This window comes from Lampetra fluviatilis, chromosome 2 (genome assembly GCF_964198595.1).
Source record: "Lampetra fluviatilis chromosome 2, kcLamFluv1.1, whole genome shotgun sequence".
Lineage (NCBI taxonomy): Eukaryota > Metazoa > Chordata > Hyperoartia > Petromyzontiformes > Petromyzontidae > Lampetra > Lampetra fluviatilis.
In genome coordinates this window covers 29,823,078-29,845,715 of record NC_136276.1, presented here as the reverse complement: position 1 = coordinate 29,845,715, position 22,638 = coordinate 29,823,078, and the positions used below count along the sequence as shown (strand labels likewise).

At 50.6% G+C, this 22,638-nt stretch overlaps 1 protein-coding gene across 11 annotated transcripts in view; it reads right to left on the bottom strand.

The window, feature by feature from the left end:
• Positions 1-22,638, bottom strand: part of UBR5 (ubiquitin protein ligase E3 component n-recognin 5) — a 59,290-nt gene that overhangs the window by 18,733 nt on the left and 17,919 nt on the right. For 3 of the 11 annotated variants that reach the window (XM_078873424.1, XM_078873457.1, XM_078873467.1), the window contains exons 12-39: positions 21,935-22,052; positions 20,936-21,120; positions 20,257-20,369; positions 19,589-19,701; positions 18,440-18,595; positions 17,584-17,695; positions 16,976-17,130; positions 16,028-16,225; positions 15,194-15,419; positions 14,268-14,394; positions 13,345-13,511; positions 12,497-12,547; positions 11,399-11,522; positions 10,438-10,535; positions 9,731-9,873; positions 9,195-9,286; positions 8,775-8,921; positions 8,003-8,121; positions 7,249-7,375; positions 6,658-6,784; positions 6,034-6,194; positions 4,373-4,612; positions 3,677-3,797; positions 2,347-2,446; positions 1,939-2,064; positions 1,506-1,814; positions 752-1,017; positions 364-581 (exon numbers count right to left, since the gene is read on the bottom strand). In XM_078873424.1, the coding sequence (XP_078729550.1) occupies positions 364-581; positions 752-1,017; positions 1,506-1,814; positions 1,939-2,064; positions 2,347-2,446; positions 3,677-3,797; positions 4,373-4,612; positions 6,034-6,194; positions 6,658-6,784; positions 7,249-7,375; positions 8,003-8,121; positions 8,775-8,921; positions 9,195-9,286; positions 9,731-9,873; positions 10,438-10,535; positions 11,399-11,522; positions 12,497-12,547; positions 13,345-13,511; positions 14,268-14,394; positions 15,194-15,419; positions 16,028-16,225; positions 16,976-17,130; positions 17,584-17,695; positions 18,440-18,595; positions 19,589-19,701; positions 20,257-20,369; positions 20,936-21,120; positions 21,935-22,052 (4,239 nt within the window). The remainder of the gene's footprint in view (positions 1-363; positions 582-751; positions 1,018-1,505; positions 1,815-1,938; positions 2,065-2,346; positions 2,447-3,676; positions 3,798-4,372; positions 4,613-6,033; positions 6,195-6,657; positions 6,785-7,248; positions 7,376-8,002; positions 8,122-8,774; positions 8,922-9,194; positions 9,287-9,730; positions 9,874-10,437; positions 10,536-11,398; positions 11,523-12,496; positions 12,548-13,344; positions 13,512-14,267; positions 14,395-15,193; positions 15,420-16,027; positions 16,226-16,975; positions 17,131-17,583; positions 17,696-18,439; positions 18,596-19,588; positions 19,702-20,256; positions 20,370-20,935; positions 21,121-21,934; positions 22,053-22,638) is intronic. The other 8 variants (XM_078873487.1, XM_078873496.1, XM_078873474.1 and 5 more) reach the window with 7 other exon arrangements.

Below are 22,638 nucleotides of genomic sequence, written 5' to 3'. Positions count from 1 at the left end.
ATGCGTACTGTTCGTGTGAGGTATATGGTTACAGATGAGAGTTAGGGTACAACTAGTAAACTGGTACTTGCATCTGGTTGGCATGTGTGGTTCTTGTTCGTGGAAGACTCGATAACGAGGTGTAATACCGGTGGCTAGTTGGCTAATTAATTAAGTCAGTGGTAGAGCGAGTAATGTCCATCTGTCCATTGATCTCTCCCTCTCTGTCCATCCATTTCTCCCTCTCCATTCATTAATCCATCTGCCCTTCTGTATGTCTCTCCATCCATCTGTCCGATCTTCCCTCTTTCCGTCCATCCGGTGTCTCACCTCTGCGTGGGTGCGCATCGTTGTGCGAGTGAGCGCAAGTGCGCGTGTGCCCACCTGCGTGACTCGAGCCCACGTAGCGCCGCGTCGTCGCGAGGGTTTGGCCGCTCGCGTTCGCGCCGCGCGGGGTTCTGCGAGGCATGGAGCGGATGGCTTGGATGCGACGGGTCGCCTGCCGACGCCAGCGCCGAGCCGTAGCGCAGCTGCGCCTCCGTCGAGTCCATGACACTCACCATCCAGTTCCAGGTCAACACCAGGTGCTCCTCCACATACTTCTGCTCCCGGCGGGGGCAAAACACACCGGGTAAGACTCGCGATGGAGCGGAAAGGTGGCGACTGCTAGCTCCGCACAAACGCCAAACTATATCGGCCACCACTATAGACCCCCACACAATTTGATGTCAAGACAGTTGGATACGTCCCCTGTGCCTCCTCGCACCCCCACCTGCAGGTGCACGGCATCCTGGAAGCGCAGCGTCAGCGAGCTGGGCAGCTGCGAGGCCACCAGGTGGTAGTACTTGGGCAGCAGGCCCATGAGATCGGACACTTGGCGCACCACGATGCTGTAGGCGCGCGCCAGCCCGCTCGCCGATGTCAGGTAGCTGCTGGAGTTACCGGCTTCCAGCGCTGCCGCCGCTGCCACGGCGTTCGAGCCGAGCGTGGTGCTGCGCCGCAGCGAGTTCGGGTCGATGTAGATGAGGCCACCCGAGCCTGGGTTGGGGGTCAGGGAGTAGGGGTAGGGTACAGGAGGTAGGAAGTGGCAAGAAAGGCTGGAGTTAAGCCATGCACGAAACGTTATCTCGTCCAGCATGTGACACCTATTCTAAAATGTGAGCATATGATCCCCTGAAGTTGCTGCTGCACTAGAGAGAATACAAGGGCTCTGACAGCCATTTCCCAGAGTCCTCCAGGGCAGCTACCAAAGAAGTAGTGCCACTTTTAATTAAGAAAGGCCAGATTTAAAGCCTCGATGGTTGAAAGTAACAGTTCACTCGCAAGCTTCCTGATCGTGCTCAATGCTAAGGCAGGTAAAATACACTGGCAAGGACATGTGATTTAAGCAATGCTTATTGCAAGACTGTATGCTTAACAGTGATCTGCACGTGCGTGCGTAAGTGCGTGCGAAAGTGCGTGCAAAAGTGCGTGCAAAAGTGCGTGCAAAAGTGCGTGCGTAAATGCATGCGTAAGTGCGCGCGTACTCTGTGCGACCGTGTTCGCGAACGTGCCAGTGAGCGAGCGCGCGGACTGACTGGTGACGGAGGTGGTGGCCGCCGAAGTGGGAGGCGGTGGCCGCTGGGGTTGGGGCGTGCGCACCGCCCACTGCATCGAGCGTGGTGCCTGAGCAGCACTGCTGGCATGCGCACTGTTGGCTGTGCGTTCCAGCGGCTCGTCCTGCAGGAAGCCGTCCTGCTCCTCCTCCTCGGTGGGCGAGCTGCTGCTCTCAGAGTCGCTTGACTCGTCCGACTGCGAGTCGTCCTCCGAGAAGAAGGCCGGCACGCTGCTTGCGCCTGCTCACGAACGGCAAACTAGTTAGCGGACGAAGCGACGATCTGACCGACGAATCAATTAAGCAACGGGTAAACAAGTGGACGAGTTAACGAGCTAAGCGAGGGGCCGGGCGATGCTGCCTACCAGCCTCAGAGCCAGCGGTGGCGGCGGTCACCACGCTGCGCCGCCCGCTGGCATTGTCCTGGTTGCTGTGGTTGCTCTCGCTGTCGCTCTCCGTCTCAGCCAGCAGGTCCAGCTCCATGTCGCTTGCTGACCACGCGGACACGCGGACAGGCGCACACATGGTGACAAACGCACGCAAACTTGCAAGCACGTTTACATACATGTGTACACGCACACAAGAATATGCAGACAAAAGTACAAGCAGGCAGCTGTACATACACTCAAATACAGATGCTAATATAGGCACACACAAAGATGTATGCATAAAAAAGCTCACACGCATACACACAAGCACTCGCACAAAGAACTGTTCCGACGGATGCCAGTTTTTCCTCCATTATGAAGTCAGTGTGCCACCCCTCCCTGTACCATCTTCATCGTGGTCGTCATGGTGACCCTCGGCCTCGGGATTCTCCTCCGCCTCCTCGTGGTGGTCCTCTTCACCGACGACGCCCTCAACCACCTCCACCTGCCAGCCACGGCGAGAGCACCACCAGCAGAGCACACGCACCACGGATTGGGCTCTGCGTTCAATGCAGCCTAAACTAAACTAAAAACTATTTTTATTTCACCAGGTAATCTATGTATGTTGAACTTCTTTCGTACCGTACGTAGCTATATAGTTATTTTTCAGAAGCAACCTGGCCAGAAATGATAGCTCAACGAAGCGGCTTGTTATGAGAAATGTATAAATGTGGAGGAAAAAACTGGAGGACCAAGGGAAATATCCACGCGACCGCAGGGAGGAACGTGCAAACTCCAAAAATGCAGGCATCAGGGGGGCTAGGATCGAACCCACGACCTCCTGCATACCGGGTGAGGGAGTTAACATGTCACCTCCACAGCCTGGCAAAGCCCTCACAGCTATTGCTTTTCGCTTCGTAGTTTATACGTGGTGCTCTTCTCAATAACATGTGGTAATCCAGAAGCATTCTTTAACAAGCCGGGAACCAGAAGGTTGAAACCAGTATAGAGTTTGCCTACTTAAAGAAATACTGCTGGATAACAATGACCTGGAAAGCGAATAGGCTGATGAGTTAAAACACTAATTTACGTGGAGAAAAAGAATGGAGTTCTTACATTTTCTTCTCATAGCTCCAGTTACTTTGTAAATAAACTATACTTGTGTGTTTGTGCATTTCATCTAAGAAAGCCTTCGAGTCTTTATACATTTTCAAGAGGATCGGTATTGAGATGTTGAGTCAGTTTGCTGTTAAACAGCGGTTGGTGTCATGTGGTGTAGTCAGAAAAAACCCATTATACAAGAGGGGATAACACTCGAAACCATGCACACACAGGTTCACAAACAATTGCTCGACTTTTATTCGGGTTGTTTTTGCTCTAATTTCTTTTTGCCTAAATGCTGTACTTTGCTTTTGTTATTTTGGTGATCGAGGCCACTCTTTGCAACTGAGAACATCCTTGTCAATGGAGTTCTCACCTGGATATTGTTTTTTTGTATTCAACAAAACTGCAGCCCTCTCGTGGCCATCTCGAATGTGTGATAAAGGGAGTGGGAGGTGGGGTGTGGGGAGCATGCCGGCAAGAGGGCGCAGTGCACAGATGGGCGAGCAAGGCAGCGATGGGGCAAGTGAGCGGGCGGGCAAGTGGACGAGCAAGTGAATGGGCGAGCGAGTGAATGGGCGAGCGAATGAGGGGGCGAGCGAGTGGTGGCGGGGGAAGGGGTGATCGGACTGACCTCCTCGACGTCAGCAGACACCAACTCGTCAGCCTCGTCATCCCTGCCGCGCGCCACGGGAGCGGGGCCTCCGCGCCTCTGCTGGGCCGCGTGCGCCATGTACGCAGACTGCTGCGAGCTCCTACATGAGTATGCAGGTGCATGCACGCGCGAATTCAAGTTACACTTGTGCGGACGCACACGTACTCGAGCGCACAAAAGACAAAGATCCCCCGTATAGCCTTAGACAGACTGCTGGGACAAGTGCTGTTCATGAGCCGGCACGGCACATGAAGGTGGGTGGCCAATTCCACACCCAGCAGATTTTTTCTCCCCACTGGTGATTTTTACAAACCGCACCTGGTACTCATTTAAGGCCGAGTCGATCTAGACGAGATCCACTTGGACCAATTCAAATATCTGCCATCGTTATTGGTCGGGTGGCTGCGTCAGGAGCAAAGCACGCTAAGCACTGCGCCACGTTTCTCCAGACAATTTGACACAAGCTAATCCCGCTTGCTTTAAAATATTTTTTAAAAACCTTCATATGCAGTGTGACACCATCACTGACGCGGCCTCCCTTGCCACTGGCCACACACTCCCCATTTACCTCCCCACCGAGTGACATCACTCAGCCACCTCCACACAGACCACCTACAGCCACTGCCCCACCTACGCACGCCCTGCCCCCACAGTGGCACCCGTCCCACCCCTGACCTGCTGCTGTCGTCGGCAGCCGGGCGCGGTGGCAGCGGCTCCACGGAGAAGATCTCCTCGCTGCCCTGCATGGCGTCCAGGCTGGTGCTGACGAGCGCAAATGGCGCCGTGGGCCGCGCCACGCCCATGCGCACGGGCACGATGAGCGACTCGGCCACGTGGCACAACTCCTCGACGGCGAGCGGCAGCAACGCCTGGAACACGCGCTTGCACTTGCCGATGGGCTGTGGCACGAAGTTACTGCGGGGGTGGCGGTAATGCAACAGGGGCAAGGGGTTTGGGGGAGGACGAGGAGTTTAGCAGTGCAGGGAAATGAAGAGCAGAGGAAGGCACAAGTGACATGACCTTTGTTCTGAAAAGCAAAGATGCTTATGTCACCAAGCTCCAACACCCAATCACTCTTGCACTACGACCTTACAATAGTGTTACACTCTGACAGCCACCGTCGTGACATTCACTAGCCTGCCCCACCCTTGCTTACCCTACGACCTCTACACAATCTGAAATGGCCACACATCCATTTATTTTGTGCTGGTGGTCCGGGATATGGCAGAGCTTTTGTAGATGCAATACACACATTCGTGTGTTGGCGAATCCGACTACTTAAACCCTCCAAGAACCTTTGCCCACTCCCAACTCTGCAGCGCGGAGCCTCAGAAACCACAGCCCACGGTGAGGCAGCATAATGCAACAGGGGCAAGGGGTTTGGGGGAGGACGAGGAGTTTAGCAGTGCAGGGAAATGAAGAGCAGAGGAAGGCACAAGTGACATGACCTTTGTTCTGAAAAGCAAAGATGCTTATGTCACCAAGCTCCAACACCCAATCACTCTTGCACTACGACCTTACAATAGTGTTACACTCTGACAGCCACCGTCGTGATATTCACTAGCCTGCCCCACCCTTGCTTACCCTACGACCTCTACACAATCTGAAATGGCCACACATCCATTTATTTTGTGCTGGTGGTCCGGGATATGGCAGAGCTTTTGTAGATGCAATACACACATTCGTGTGTTGGCGAATCCGACTACTTAAACCCTCCAAGAACCTTTGCCCACTCCCAACTCTGCAGCGCGGAGCCTCAGAAACCACAGCCCACGGTGAGGCAGCGTAATGCAACAGGGGCAAGGGGTTTGGGGGAGGACGAGGAGTTTAGCAGTGCAGGGAAATGAAGAGCAGAGGAAGGCACAAGTGACATGACCTTTGTTCTGAAAAGCAAAGATGCTTATGTCACCAAGCTCCAACACCCAATCACTCTTGCACTACGACCTTACAATAGTGTTACACTCTGACAGCCACCGTCGTGACATTCACTAGCCTGCCCCACCCTTGCTTACCCTACGACCTCTACACAATCTGAAATGGCCACACATCCATTTATTTTGTGCTGGTGGTCCGGGATATGGCAGAGCTTTTGTAGATGCAATACACACATTCGTGTGTTGGCGAATCCGACTACTTAAACCCTCCAAGAACCTTTGCCCACTCCCAACTCTGCAGCACGGAGCCTCAGAAACCACAGCCCACGGTGAGGCAGCGTACGGTTGTTGCTCCGTTGGGCTGGAATTAGGGAGGTCCACGTGAGCCAAACAGATAGGGGTGTTGGGGAAAAGTTGGAGGTGCCGAAGGTCAGAAAAGAGGGGGCGCGTCCCTGCACTCACTTCTTCTTCTTGGAGGAGGCCATCTCGACGCTCAGGATCACGAAGATGCGTGCCACCGAGCGCAGGAAGCGGCGCGTCACGGCCACCGCCTCCTCACGCCGCCCGGGCGTGTACTTGTTCTGCAGCTCCGTCACCAGCGTCGTCAGCAGCGTGTCCAGCAGCTGCACGGGGGTTGGGCACACGACGAGGTCAGGTCGAGTCACATCAAGTTCAAGTTTATTTTGTTTAGCCAGGTGAGAACTCAGAGACTAGGATAGTCGAATTTGCAAGGGACCAGAGTTGCCGAAATTACAAAAGCAAAACAAATTAAGTGCAGCGATGAAGCAACGAGAAATCAGAGAAAAAACATGTGACTTGAGAAAAGTAAAATATTGCACAAATATACATCAATGTAAATTATTAATTCCCACTTCACAGAAGCATCAAACAGTGTCAGGTCATGCGATGTGGTGTAACGCCACATCAAGGCACAGCAGAATCTCCAGGTCAGAATCAGCATCTTTATTTTTACTGGAGGAATCCGATGAGCTATGAAGCTCTTTTTCACAGATGTCAAGTATGGGTGGCTCAACAAGTTATAGGTTTTAGGTGCGAGGTTAAGGAACGGGGGTCGGCAATTCGCACCCCCATGTCGGAGCACTTGACGAGCAGACAGTGGGTGAAGCAGTCAAGGCGGATGGTGCCGCTCTGCTGGGACAGGTACACCTGCTCCTCCGCCAGCAGGTGTGCGATGCGGCTGCTGGCGCTCAACCTGAGTACACACGCGTACACATCCATGCACACGTGAGTGCGCAAACTTACACACTCGTACACGCACGCATACACGAGTCCACACACTAGACCACACAAGTACACGTGCTCATACGCGCAGGTACACGAGTACACACGCTTGTACAAGTACACGTAAATACACGCACACTTGGCCAACAGCAATGCACACATACCTAAAAGCACACAGGTGCACTTGCACTCAGGTGTGCACACACAAGGTGCACAGACAACCGCGTACACAGACACAAACGTACACAAACACACATGCACAAGTATACATTGAACCAACACAGTGACACAAACCCAGGGTTTGTTGACCATGTCAGTGTTTGTTATGGGTCAACAGCATGTGTTATGGGTCCGCAGTGTTTGTTATGGGTCCCCAGTGTTTGCTATGTATCTCCAATGTCTGTTGTGGGTCCCCAGCGTTCTGCGGGTACTGACGGGTCCTTGTTCTCCTGGGATCCGAATGTGATCATGGACTTCACGGCATTCCAATCCTTCAAGACGCGCTCCAGGGCCTGCTGAGCGAACCGGGGAGGCTCCAGGTCGTGGTCCGGCATGTCTGCTTCTGAAAATACCCAGCGAGATACACATTAGCACAAGCACACTGACGTAAACACCCACAGCTACACCACACAAATAGAGAGCGCTGCTACACGCGCACCCGATAGTCACCGCACTTAGAAGCACACATGAAACTCGGCTGGTTCAAGGTGAACCTGCCCTCATCATCATCATCAGCAGCGAGGAATCCACTGCCTCCCCAAGCCGTGGCCATCTCTCACGGCCCTACACAGGTAGGAATCCACCCCAGCCCCTGCACACAAGCCGATTTGATCGTGCCAACTTCCTTAGCCACTGTCTTCCTTTGGATTGACATTCCATCGTTAATCTCGACCCCCAGCAATCATCTCTGATAGTAACGTGTCCTGCCCATGCCCATTTTCTTGGAAGTCCATTTCCTCCCACAACTCATGGTGTGTTTCGAAAGGAAATGAAGCACATCGTTTTCTTTGTGTATCTCTGTCTGTGTTTACCTGTGTGTGTGTAAAGGCTATATGGGGGGGTCTTTGTCTCTGTGTGCAACTCCGTGTCCGCGCGTGCACGTGTGCATATGGGTGTGTGCGTGTATTTCCGTGTCTGTGTGTAAATGGACAAATCCTGCAAGCGAGGGACCGGGAATCAGCAGTTTTACCATCGGCGCCAGCCGGCTTGCGCGTGCGCTCGTCCCGCCCACGAGGGGGGCGGTACTGGCAGTGCTCCACCATCTGTCGCGCCACCGTCTGCACCAGGAACAGCAGCAGGTGCTCCCCCCTGAGAGAGGCCAAGCACACAGACGCACACACACGCACGAACACCCACATAAGCAGTCGTCCGTTCAGCTGTGCAGACTTGGTATGTCGCAATCAATTCATTCATTAAAACAAATTCTTACCCTCAAGGTACGTGCTTCGAACAATGTGTGCGAGTAGCGATGCCGATGTGTAGGTATGCTAATGATGAAACTTCGGTTAAGTGAGCAAACAAAACTACAACCCAAGACAAAATGAAAAGCAATGGATTATTGTTACATTTCGGGTCAGGACTGTCACAATAGGGAGGGGAGGAATGGGAGCGAGTAAGAAAAGTGGGAGAAATTAAAATTAAGAAGAGCACAAGGCCAGTCGGAACGGGGCACAGAGGCAGATCCTTTATGCACAAGTTTTGAGCACTGCCTTAATCAATTTTGCCAGTTTTCTAGAGGGCACGTCATGCCAATTCCCCCCCAATATCACACAGTTGGATTGCCAGACAGATAGAATATGGTCAGAGATAATGCATCACATTCAACTTTGGTTGGAACATTTTAATAAAAAAGCAGATTGAAGGAACAATTAACAAAGTGGTGGGGGGGGGGGGAAGATACAAGCCATATGAAGGGACGGGCAAAGGGTCAGGGATCAGAGGTGGAGGGGGGATGTGGTTACCGGCTGTTGGGCCGTGTGACCAGGTCCGTGGTGGTGAGCAGGCGGTGCAGCAGCTCCAGCCGTGCCGCTTTCTGCCCGGCGATGAGCGTCTTGCACTTGCACTTCTCCCAGCAGTCGCAGTACGCGGTGGGCGAAGTCCTCTTCAGCCTGAGCGCGTGTTCAGAATTCAATGCAACAGAAACAATTATTGAACACCAAATTCAAAATTGAGCACTTTACAATTACACAATTTAATGCCAAAGATGTTTTACAATCAACTGTACCTGGCTCCATGTTAATATGCTAAAGATGGCACAATAGAGTGCTTACAATTTCACAATGTTTAAAGGAAGACTGAAGCCCAAAATAAACGTGTACTTTCAGCTGTACACACGGTGCAGGGGGGGGGGGTTAGGAAGAGGAGTGGGGGCGTCTACGCACTTGCAGTCGTGCCCCTTGTGGCAGACGCGGGCGCACTCTGTGCAGCAGCACAGCGACTCCAGGAGGCCGCACGTGCGACACTCGAAGATGTCCTGCCAAGGGGAGAGGGCGTTAATGTTAACCCAACAGAGTCTTCACTCTCTTCACCTGTGCACGCAAGATATTGTTGTATGTATGTAGAACTTTCTTTCGCACCGGACGTGGCCAACGCACTACTCGGAGGTACAACTAGCTCGTCCTAACATCCTTAAGGATCAGTCTTACCAGGGCTGCTTGGCCAAATTCTCATGTCTTCCCATGACCAAGCACGCAATTCACTCAATGCCTACAGTAAATATCATTCAAGGGTTTTATGTGCGAGAAAATGCCACTGGTCAATCCCATTGCTGCTATATAATTGCATAAAATTTGCACAAACAAAAAATAATTTACACCTGTGGTTCAATGCGAGTATTGTGAAACAACAATCGCGTTTAACCTAGGAATTGCTGCTGCTCTATACACCTGCTAACTACCCATATGCTGCCGAGGCTCACCTGGTTGATGTGCTCAGCCCCTGTCCATGTGAAGCTGCAGGTGTCGTTGCAGCAAAGCACGTAAAGCGGCGAGTCGTCTGGATTGGTGCCCGTGGGGCAGATCATGCTCATGAAGTCGTCCCGGTTCTCAGTCTGAGCGTCACCTGGGCACCGGCACACGGACGCACAAGTAGGAGGGAGCGAGCGGTCATTACACAGAGGACAAAACAATAAATAGGAGCTCACTGCTCTTATAATGTGTAGATGTGCAAGGGGCACAACGATATTTGATCATGTGATTCGCCTGCCACAGTCGAATAGATCTGGGGAAAAAATACTGCACATGAGTAGCAACGTCATGCCTCTTTCTCCAAGGAATTTTTGTTACGATCACCGACACGAGTTAGGAAATAATTAAAAGCATCTTTCATTATTGAAACACTCATGGTGATAGTAAGCGACCACCCAAGTTATTGATTTAACATTTTACATTTTCGTGTGCTTATGTCACATTGACGATTTGATGCATATATTCTTCCGTGTAAGAATCAATTGTAATCGATTCATTGTTGTTGCATGCCCAACAGAGCGAAAAACGTGGAAGCAGAACGAAAAGTAGAAAAAGTCAGAGTGGGAGGGGCCAGAAGGGAGAATAAAGATGGAGAGAGGGGGGTGAGAAGGGACACACGGAGTCACGGGTGAGTGCCGTGGTGCCTGGCCGTGCCCACCTTTTGCCACCTTCTGCGCCGTCTCGAGCACGGTGATGGCGGCCGGGTATGCACGCCCGCTCACCGCCAGCATGAATGGCGTCATGCCTCTTGCATCCCTACACACACAGCAACGCACGTACGCCGTTAATAGAGCGTACACTCATTTACTCAGCGTAACAAAATATACTGGTCCCAGAGAAGAGTAAATGCAGCTCAAAGACTCATAATGGCCATGACAAGAGCCTTCAGCCCACATAGGCGAGATCTGGATTTATGCCCTGGGACTGAGTGCCTCTCTTATAGGCTCGTAATGGTTGTGTCCAAGCTCTGAAATGACACCAAATAAGATCCTGAATTGTGGGAATGAAATTCTTGGTTGTGTGATGCAACAATCCACCCAGCACCTATGGTAGCTTGTTGAGCAATCATTTATGGCCAGGTAGCTTCTGAAAGAGCTCAGTTGGCCTAATCTGGTAAAATAAAAATAGTTGTTTCGTTTTCATATAATTGGGAATTAATGTAATTCAAATGGACTTTTATAAACCAAAGATCTTTGCATAGGTCAGAGTGCAGGAGTCCTTCAGGAGGCTAAGCCAGTGAAGGAACAAGAGCACGGGTGGTGTAGCTATGGGAGGTTTAATGCACGGAGGGTCTTTCAGGCCTGCAGCCCAAGGGCCTTGGACTTTGAGAGCCCCCCCTGCCCCCAATTTTTTTTTTATCGTTAGAATGGTTGAAATGCAATACTGTAACTCTATGCTAAAGCCTGCAGATCATTTAGTAAGTATTAAAGCCATGGCATTACTATCCCTTTCAACCAGTTACGTGACGAATTTGAAGTGTTTGGCATTGGGCATGGGGGTTGTGGCAAAAAAAGTGACAGATTTCATGTACAAAGGGGGCACTCCCACCAAAACTACATCAACTCTGAGCCCCTAAATCAAACTTAACCTGACCCCAGGCATAGCGGACGGGACCGTACTTGGCGGAGAGCAGCTCGCGCATGTAGAACTTGAGCAGGCTCGTCTCGCACAGCAGCTTGAGGATGGCGTGCGCCGTGGCCTTGCGATCTTTGGGTTCCGACGCCGACGCCTCCTTCGAGGAGCCTGGGGGAGCATACGATGAGACGAGCGTTAGCAAGGCCAGCAGAGTCGACACAGCCCTCCGAGCCTGCTGGATGTCCGCGTTTCCAATTTATGGACGCCAGTTCCTGTATCCGTCAGCATTTTTCCGTACGTCCATCAGTGTCTGAAAAAAAAGCTAATAGCAGTGGGCTTTACTTGGTAAGATAAAACAAGATAGTTTTATTTGTATATTTTTTTGTTATTTGCTTACTTTTATATACTTTGCACTCCTATCGTGTTTTGTATTGTTTGTTGTAATGTTCTGATATGCCCCTCATGAAAGAGCTTCATAACGCATAAGATTCCTCCAGTATAAATAAATATTCTGATTCTCTCCTTGTGTCTGTCAGTGGTCATTCTCGGGTCTCATCAGGGTGTCCTATCCATTTTGCTGTCCATGTGGTGTCTGTTGGTGTCGATCCTTGTGCGAATGAGTGTTTGTCCATGTGTCCCTCAGTTGTCTATCAATGTGTCTGTCCATGCATCTGCCAGAAAATATTTATTCTGTACACCGGTCGAATGAAACACTGGCCAGGTGTGGTAGTATGAGCCTGCGATCCAGGAGGCAGAGTTTAGGGGTTAATCAGAGGAGGCCCCACAAATGCAAAGGTGAGAACACCTGCCCACTGACAGTCTAAGCTGTGTAAGTGCGGACGTGTATGTATAATTCAGGAGTGGTGGTACTGCGATTTACACAACACACTATGATCTCGGTGACTGGGTTCAATTCCCCATCATGGACAACATGATTAACAAAAGGTGTCAGAACGTGGCAAGAGCCTCCCTTATATCAATTGAACCCCAACTACGAAGGTGTGCAAACATCGGCTGGGCGTGGTGCTGTTCGCAACACCCCCTCAAATGTCGTGTTGGCTTTAATAGATGCTAGCTAACATACAGATTGCAAAAGGGCTACATAGCGGATGTTTGCCTTCATGTATGTGCTTGCCAATTACCCGCCAGGCTGGGTGCTCCGGTCGATGGGCCTGGTCCTGCAGAGGACGAAGCTGATAAAAACAAAACAGGACCATATTTAACGAAATCTATTTAGTTTATTCACATTTTCACTGTTTGCATTCTCAGCTTTATCCCAATCGTATGATCGGCATCATACCACGAGGAGGAATCCATTCAGAACTCTCGCAGATCAGTGAAGCGTCTTGTTAAAGAATGTAATGTTTGTCAAGATATAACATAACGACAGTTTTATATTCTAAAAGTTAAATCATTTGCAAAATAAAATTTACTGCGCCAGTATTTTTTTGCAAGTTGCTATTGGTCAGCGGCTGACATCAACTGGCTTGCCATTCTTGTGAATTCAAATAAATTACAGGTGTTGCCTGGATTACAACCGAGATTTCTTCACGGTTCCAGCTCATCACTTTGCCCCTTGAGCCACTCGGAACACCACTGACATGTTTGTTTGTAAATCAACAAGTATACCCCAATCATCCAACACCTGAGGTGCAATCTGGATATTCCCAGTCCGTCACCACATTCCCAGCCCCTGCCACTTACCTCCCCGCCATCAGAGTTGACGCTCTTCCAGCTTGTCTGAGATGGGCACTCCTAACCGTAACCGACATGTCCCTCAAGCCATCCGAGTACACTCTCCCAGCTTGTCCCGGGATGGGCACTACCACTCTTGCCTTCTTCATAATCTCTTCCTTTCTAAACCCGTTCTAAGTTAAAATCTATATATTTAGAATTCCTTTTTATGTTTTAGTTTGTTGTCCCCCCCCCGCACCTCCGATTAGCACGGTTGGCTACGTACGGTGCGCGAAAATAACTTCTGTACACGTACCCGGGTCGAACTGCGGTGGCTCGGGGAGCCAGCTGAAGGTGGGGATGGGCGGTGGTGGCGGCACCTGCTCCGCGTGCTCTGCCGCGGCGGCGGCGGCGCCTGCGTCGTGCGAGCCCAGGCCGGGGGGCGGCCGCGGTGGGCGGCGCATCATCTCCCTTAGGCGAAGGCTGAGTTTGGGGGGGGGGGGGGGGGAGGGAGGGGAAATCGCAAACGGCCATTATTATTATTAGAAAAATGAAGGATACCCAAAACTAGGATTTCAATGCCAGATTTCAACATTGTCAGCTCAGAAGACTGAACACAGCTATCATGAACCACCTGAGTTACTCAAAAACACAGCACATCAGCACCTCATGTCAGCATAAGAGAGAAATAAACCCTAGAACTCAATGGTGTCAACTCAGAGGGGCCATTATAGCCATGATGAACTCCCTGGGTGAGATACTCAAACCCAGGTCTTTCATCTAAGTATCTCAGCAGTATCAGCTCAGTAGCTCCAACATGGCATTAATGAGCCAACCGAAAGATCAACTCCAGCACTTACAACACAGGATCTCAAAAGTGCTGGATCAGAGGCTTTGGCCATAATGAACCGAGTGGTACACACTGCTCGCTCAACGATTTGGAGGCAAGGGCTGGAGGATCATGCAGCTTCGTAAAACACCCAAACCCGTTGCTTTAACACTTCAATGTGGAACCAACATGAAAAAGAGCCTCAAGACAGATAAGACAATTGTCGTCTTCACATTCAATTATGGAGCCAAGATGTTAGCAGATTCAGCTCGGGACCCAACAACACCGATTATGACGGAAACCTGCCCCCGAGAAACTCCAACCAAGAACTCAACACGGTCTTCTCTGCAAGTGCTGGCTGGCTCAATTGCTTGGACACGGCCGTCATGAGCCCCGTGCCGCACCATCACCTGCGCGTGCTGCTGCTGGAGACGCCGGCACGACTCGTGTTGCACGACACCACCGAGATGGCGTTGGCAATCGCCTCGACCGCCGACATACGCTCGAAGAACGACGTGCGATCCGAGCGGTCGGACTCTGCCACGCGAGAGAAAGGGAACGTCGCAAACGTGGGGAGGGGGCAGAGGGCGCACACAGGAGATGACGTTATCAACACAATTCATGTTACAATATATTGATTCGTCTATGAATATTGTTTTATGGTCAATGCATTGAACGGTGTACATTAATTATATTCGAATTGTTCATGCAATGTTTATGCAAATATTGAATTTAATGAGACACAAAACAAATGAAATGGCCAGGAGGTACATCCGAGGACAAAAAAAGATGGCACAAACAAGACTAAATGTCATCGATTTTTTCATAAAATCATGACAAAGAGTTAAAGTTGCGTCACGGAAATTTTGCCATGTTCACGCTCGAGGCAAGGGGAAAGAACAAATCATGGAATGGTTATGTGAGATCATCAACACAGCATGACGTCACAACACAGCATTACATTCTCAAAGAGCAGGACATCAACACTCCACACGATAAACGCCTTGCATTACATCATCAACACACAGCACATCGTCAACATAACACAACATCGTCAACATGACACAAGATCGTCAAAACATCGTTAACAACACTCCACATGACAACACCTCGCATAACACGGACCAGGGATTGGCTCTAAGGACTGCTTCGTGACGAAACTTATTAAGGACCACCTTCTCATATTCACCACAGTGCAATGCGCGGCTCTTGAAATATTGAGTTTTTTTACCAAATTCGAAAAAAATGGCTGTTATTTTGGTTGCCGACCCCTGACATGGACGCACAGCATGACATCATCAGCGATGGACATTACCAACGGGGGAGGGGGCATCACCGTGGGCGCTCGCACCTTCCTCCTCCTTGGCCTCCTTGTTGGAGGTGGGGAAGCAGGTGGAGACGCACGCGTGCAGGACGTTGCGGTTGCCGTCGCAGCGCTCGTGCGGGATGTTCTCCACCTCGCCGGCGTCCAGCTCCATGAGCAGGCTCTGCTCCATGCCCAGCAGCGCCAGTCGGCACGCCTCGTAGTCGCACCGCAGCACCGGCGTCAGCAGCGGCTGCTTCTGCTCGGCGGGAAATTCAAGGCACAGGTTCGAGCATCGATCGCCTGTATGTATGTTGAACTTCTTTTCGCACCGTACGAAGCCAACCATGCTAATCAGAGGCGCGGGGCAAGGACAACAAACTAAACACTGGCCGAGCCACCTCACTGGCTCAACCTGCCCCGATACAAAAGTCGGTCAAGTAGGGGTAGAGCAGAGCGCGCAAAAACGCTTCGCGCTGTCCCCACAATATTAAATCATCCCCCATGCTGCTGCTTCCTCACAAGCTGCCCTTCCGCGTTCTAGCCACCTCTCAAAGCTGCTCTCCATGTTGTCACCGCCACCTCCTGTGAGACTCCCCGTCCATGCTGCCGCCCCCCTTTGCAACAACCCTCAATGCTTCCGTCCTCCTCACTGCAGTCCCCCACCCCCTTCCACCTTTTTCCATCGTGCGTGCCACCTTTCCTTTGGGATAACCCTCAAAGCCAACTTCCCCCTCTACCCCAACCACCTTCCCTAGTTGTCACCACCCCCTTCCCACCTGGCACTCTCCAAACAGGAGACGAGTAATGACCCCCCTTATAAATCACCCTTCATGCTAGCCGCCTCCCCGCCGCCCACAGCCTCACCTCAATGGCCATGACGATAACGGTGGCCTTTTTCTTGATGGAGGAGTTGGCGGGCAGGTTGGTGAGTGCATGCAGGCCCACGCCCAACGAGCGCACTGGCGGCAGGTCCAACCAGTCAGGGTCACGGATGCCGCCCATGCAGTCGCGAGCAAGAGGGTAGAGCGTGCCATTACCGTCGCGTAGGATCACCGGTGACTCCTGCACACACGGGGGAAAGGGTTAGATCGTGGGACACTGGCGGCCCCCGAGTGGCCTTTAGTGCGGCCCCCCACAATACACAAATTTGAAAACACCCCATGCAGCTCATGTGACGGCCCCCTCACACTGATGGCCGCCCTTTGAAAATTAGTGAAAAACACTGGCTTAGGTCATTACTCAGGACCAGGCCAGTTCGGGTAAAGAATACATTTGTTAGGTTTTTATCAGTGTAAGCGTCTCTCTGTGCAAACGAGCATTGGAGAGGCAGTTATCTTGGGTGGACAAGACGACGTTGCTGTTGCACCGAGGGAGTGGTGGAAATTCCTAGTTCCAACGACATGGGATGGTCTCTCCATAAGAAAGCTGCTTTTTACGTTCAACAAAGTGGTATTTATTGTAATGATCCCAGAAGTAGGGGCTAAGTTTACCTCCAACCAAGATACAAAACTGGAATGTTCCAGTTGCTTCTAAAGCAACTCCAAGGTGGAATATGGTGAGGGATAAGTGCTACAAATGTTAGGGAATATGAACTCATTATCCAAGTACCATTAAAGCACCATGTTTGTGGCACCCAGCCCAAAAATGTCAGCAGTGCTGGCCATTAAAAGTGATTGCTGTGCCATTACAAGCCACTCTGCCAATGCTTGGCTCAGTGGCTTAATAAGCGTGGCCATTATGTGCACTGTGAGAGAGAGCAGACTCTGTATGAGCAGGTATGCATGCATGTGTGTGCGTGTGTGCATGTTGCACCTGTCCAGCGCTGTAGATGGCAATATTGTGCTCGTCCTGACCCAGCAGAGCAGCGCTGCTCGTCGGGAAGTTGTTCTCCTGCTCGGGTTTGCACGTCGCCAAGTCGAACAGACAGTAGCGCACCCAGGTCCCTGATCGCAGCACAGTGTGCACGCCTGCACCGCACGTCACACACACGACACACGACACACGTACATCAACGCGGCATCTAATGCACATCACCACTTGTGACATACACACATGCACAACGTCGGGCCCGTCACCGCCATCGGTGCTCGAGTGTGATGGACTTCAGTAGTAGGAAGATGTGTGCAATGTATATTAGTACTGTGGAGACATATGTGTGCAATGTACATTAGTACTGTGGAGACATAGGTGCGCCATGTTCATTAGTAACGTGGAGACATAAGTGCCCGATGTACATCACTACCGTGGATACATAGGCAGCCGTGCCTGGTACCTGTTGCGCACTCTGCCATCCTGCAATGGTACTCACAAACAACACTTGCCTCAACAGCCTGTAGACATCTAGACAGGGGACCTTCATATGTATGCGTACACTAATACAGCGCGCGTGTGTGCGCGTATGTGTGCGTGTGTGCGCCCACCCTTGGCATCCACGTTGAGTGCCAGGATGTCTGCCTTATCCGGCACAGACATCTTGCGCGGCGCTCGCTGGAAGCAGTCGGGCACCTTGGGGGCCCCGCCACTCTTCACCACCTACGCAGGGGTGGGGGGGTGGGGCGGCACGTGCAGCGACCGAGTGAGAGATCACGCGGCAGCTCGACCCACGGGACACCGCACGAGACATCCTCCATACGGAGCGCAGTGCCCAGAGACTCTCCGTCGACGATGCCATCGCTCGTAACGCGCTGGGAACCGGGCACGTAAAAACTTCCGCGCGACCTCACGATTCGATCGACTGCAGCAGTTCTGGATAGCGATTAACCAGGTCGTTCTTCTTTGGCCATGTGGTGAATTTAGCGCCGCCGGTGGCTCCAGACACATGAAGGAAATATATACAATAAAGACGCGTTGTACATTACATATGAATCAATGCATAATTACACGCTTGCTAATGTTAAGTTTTTATTACACGCAAATTTTCACCTGACCACTCGATGAACGGTCCTGATTCTGGGGTAACAATTGAATTCAAGAAAATATTCTATGGGAGTCTCACTTGTAATGGCTCATTTGTAACGTACACCTCGTAAATATTTTAATTTACTTCTCTGGAGTTTACCCTCTTCACCCAACGGTATACTTGCATACAATTTGCATGAACTGTAAATAATACAATCCTTTGACCCACAGTTGAATGCATGATTCTGAGCAGAGGATTCCATTTTCAATGACAGCGACGATAACAATGAACCGATGCCCCTATGACTCGCATGACAAGCGTTTTAGCAATCATCAGACGCGCACAGCGTGTAACGGACTCCCCCACCCAGCTCGCACCTGCAGCTCGTCAATGCGGAGGAGGCGGCAGTCCTGCAGGAGGGACGTGGGGTCCGGGTCGGGCCCTGGGGCGGGGGGCACGACCACCGCGCTGGCAACGGGGCCGTTGGCGCCGGGAAACCTCACGGCCACGTACGCCCCATCCACTTTGAGCACCTGCGGGCAGGCAAAGTGTTTGTGGGGGTATAATTAGGGTTGGCCTGGCACAAATGTCACGGGTGACATCACCGCCACTTGGTGGCAAGCAGCTGTTGTCGTGTTATCTTTGTCCACTTGTCCTGTGTGTATGCTGCGTGTGCGTACATGTTGCTGTATATCTCACTGGCATTCATTGAGCTTAAACAATCTACGACCATATCACCCTAAATGTACTGCCATTGTCACATCTCCTAAGCTAGGCATTTGATCCTGGTTAGTATATGGGTGACAGAATGCCTGTGAATACCATGTGTTGTAGGTTTGGTCCTGTGAGGTGGCCAGGCTATGGCAGGACAGCAATATATTTTTCAATATCCTTTTGTATGCGTCTGTTTTCTCTGAATAGAGAATCTTGATTTAACACGGGCACAGCCGTCGTCGACATTCAGAGTGAAGGGGAGCGCAAATAAACCTCTCGTCCCGCATGGCGTGTGGGGGCGAGGGCATGGCACTCGATGGCTTTGAAGTTGTTGTGAGCGAGCAAACGAGGCCACGACTTCATTTTCAAGATACGATGATTATCGATAATCCAATTTCCTTTAACTTTGTCATTGCATTTCAAATTTGTATCTTATTGTTTTTGTCCCCTACTGTACTTCAAGTACGAATAAAGATTACCGATGACATTGTCAAATGGAGTTCTCAACACAAACCTTCTCTAAGTCTCCAACTCATTGCAACTTTAAAAGCTAAAATGCATATCATGCACATTGCGTAAAAAAATGTATGGTGTCGTACAACTGAAGTCCATTACTCTGGGAAACATTCTGAAAAGTACTGATTGCATGGGTAATAACTATTTTAAAATTTTAAATATTGCGCTTTTATTATTTCAAATGTAAAAGCAAAAATTAACCATCATAATCTTCACAATGACATATTACAAAGCGATATGATCATCATCGACCTTGTAACGTACAATCGTAGTTTCTCCAGAGACTACGTACACACCTTGCCCACCGGTACACTCTTCACGTCTTCCACAAACACCACCTCCTTGAGGTTCCACTGCTCCTCGTTGTGCTTCTCCTCCTCACGAGAGCTCGCCGTCGGGCGCTTGCGCTCTGGAAAAACAAAACGAGGGCAGCTTCACATTCACCGGATTCGCATGCGTACCACAACAAAAACACCTTTACACCCCTTTTCCACTGGCACAGCCGAGCCGTGCTGAGGCCATGCCATCGAGGTTTAGGAGGCGGCAGGTTGTTTTGCCACTATAGAAACTGAGCGGTGCTGCTAATGCCGCAGCAGGCAATCTGCGAGGCTGAGACGCATGTAGATGACATTGAGTCCGGCTTGTGTCCTCACAGGGTACTGACGGACGTCACACGGGGCAAACACCTCATCAGCATGGCATGGAAAATTGCCAGTGAAAAAAAATCGCCCATACCGTAAAAGCACCGCGCTGGCTCGACAGTGCCAGTACTTGAGATCACAATGGCAAGTGACAATTTTTATGGCCAAGTTGACAGTCCAAAAGCCAAGGTTATGTCCAAAAGCCAAGGTTATGTACCAACAGCCGAGGTGACATCCCAAGAGCCCAAGTGATGTCCCAAGAGTCCAGTTGACAACTCAACAGCTCAGGCGACACACCCCCAAAGTCACCAAGAGCCACTCACTGTAGGGCAGCGATGCGCTGCTCGCGATGGATGAGGTGTCACTGCAGGTTGAGGCAGGAGACGGGGGAGGTCCCATCTCGGTGCGCACGTTGTCTTGCTTCTGCTCGGACCTGCTTGAGATCACACGTGACAACATCCATTATTTAGCCGGGCGACGCTGCATTGACATTTACTGGAGATAAATATTTCCAAGCTAAGAATGGATATTGTTACAGAGGGATGGTTCTTACTACATTAAAATCTTTCAGTCGTCGGACTCAAGTGAGAAGGCTCCCAAAAACAAATAAATAGCTTTTTAATAGCCATCTACAACCACATCACCCGTTTATGAACTAAGAAATTCGGTGGCGGTAGGAGAGTGAGTATGTGAGGGAGTGAAAGAAGTAGTGAGCAATTGAGTACATGAGCAAGTGAGCGAGTTCCTTATCCATTGAGAGTCTGTGACCTAATGCTCGGGTAAATAAATGAGTTAATGAGCGAAATATTAAGTGGGTAAAGACACTAGTGAGCTGGAGAGTTCACGAACGAGCGAAAGCGTTAATAGAGCGAGCGAGTGAGTTAGTAATCGAGCTAGTGAGCGTGCGCACTTGGTGTCGGAGGCCTTGGGAGTTCACGAATACGCAAAAGTGTTAATAGAGCGAGCGAGTGAGTTAGTGATCGAGCTAGTGAGCGTGCGCACTTGGTGTCGGAGGCCTTGGCGAGGCGGTCGAGGGCCCGCAGGCCGTCGGGCGAGCACACGCGGAAGCGGCAGCAGTCGTTCATGTTCCACACCGACTCCTGCAGCACGCCCACCTTGGGCACGCCGGAGCTCACCGAGAATGCCACCGCACCCGCCTGGTACACCGGGTTGTTGCGCATGCACACCTACTCGCACACGACATGTAGCCAAAACATATTTTTGGGGCAAGTGCTGTTTAAGCGAGGACCCATGAAGGCCGGCAAACCACAAGAGGGGATGGGATGTTAGCACCACATCCGGCTGCGTTTGTCTCCCCGGTGCTGTTTTTACACATCACACCAGGTACTCATTTATGGCTGAATCTACGTAAACGATTATTATCGTTTGTACCACATAATTTACACATTTTGCACTCTCCATTTTGGTTTTATCCAGGGCACCCCTACTTTACAATTTATTCAACATTTGACTTTTGTGTAACAATGGAAATAAAACATTTTTAAAAACAAGGTAATCACAGTGTGGGGCCCTCTATGCAGGGCCAGATTAAAGCAGGGGGCTTTAGGGGCTGCAGCAGTCAAAGGTCTCGGACTTTGAGGGGCTCCTCAATGGACACAAACACACTGATTTACTATCATCAAAACGCAATACAGCAACACCATGATAAATCCTATAGGTCGCGTGGAAATTAAAACCAAAGCATCACTGTGTATTACAACCAGTCACGTACCGATATTAAAATGGTTTTAGAGGTTTCGACTGCGATGTAGTTTTATAATTCATCACTTTGAAAACTAGAACTGAAATAACCAAGGTGAATAACGACGCAGCGTTTGGTACTGGGCATGGGTGGTGATAAAACAGTTGGGGGGGGAGGGAAGAAATTGAATAGGTAAAGAGGGGGTCAGCCCCCAGCTGTGGAAGGCTCCCCCCCCCCACCGCACCCCCATCAAACTGAATCCGGCCCTTGCTCTGGTACGGCGGTCAGTGCCGACCGACCTGAGTTCCCACGGTGATGTTGGTCATGGAGGCGACGCCGGCGCTTGTCTTGGACTTCTTGTTCTTGGCGCGTGCCTTCTCCAGCAGCTTCTTGCGCTGGCTGAATGGCACCACGCCCCTGCGGAGGCCAAAGCAGAGGTGCACACAAGGCTGCAATGTCTCCGGATGTGGAACGTTGAATCGATTTTACCCGACAGACTCAAATTTATTTTTCGCTTATTTTTCTAAATAAAAGGCAATTCAGTAAAGCATCGCTAGTCGGGTAAATAGGGTCGATGCCTGGCCTGGCCAGCTGGAATTTCTGGCAAGCTGCTACATGGATGAGAACCTCTGTATATACATCACAAATACTTATCTACATTATAAAACACATCTACAATGCATAAAATATATTTTTTATGCAAATATTAGATCTTAAATACATTGAAATAAAGCATAACAGTTTTAAAATCTACATTGCCGTTCCGTGTATTTGTGGAGCTGCGCTGTACTGCGTGGTATGGTTATGTACTCACCACTGGGGTGTATTGCCCTCCAAAAGGTAAACCACATGGCATCCTCATTCAATAAACCCAGAAATAAGGTGAACAAAAAAATGAGAAAAGAAAATGCTAAAAAGGGAGAAAAAAATAACAATAAACCCTAAAAAGGTGTGAAAAAAATAAGTGACAGTCTAACTCCCGCACTAAACAAAGCTACGGGAA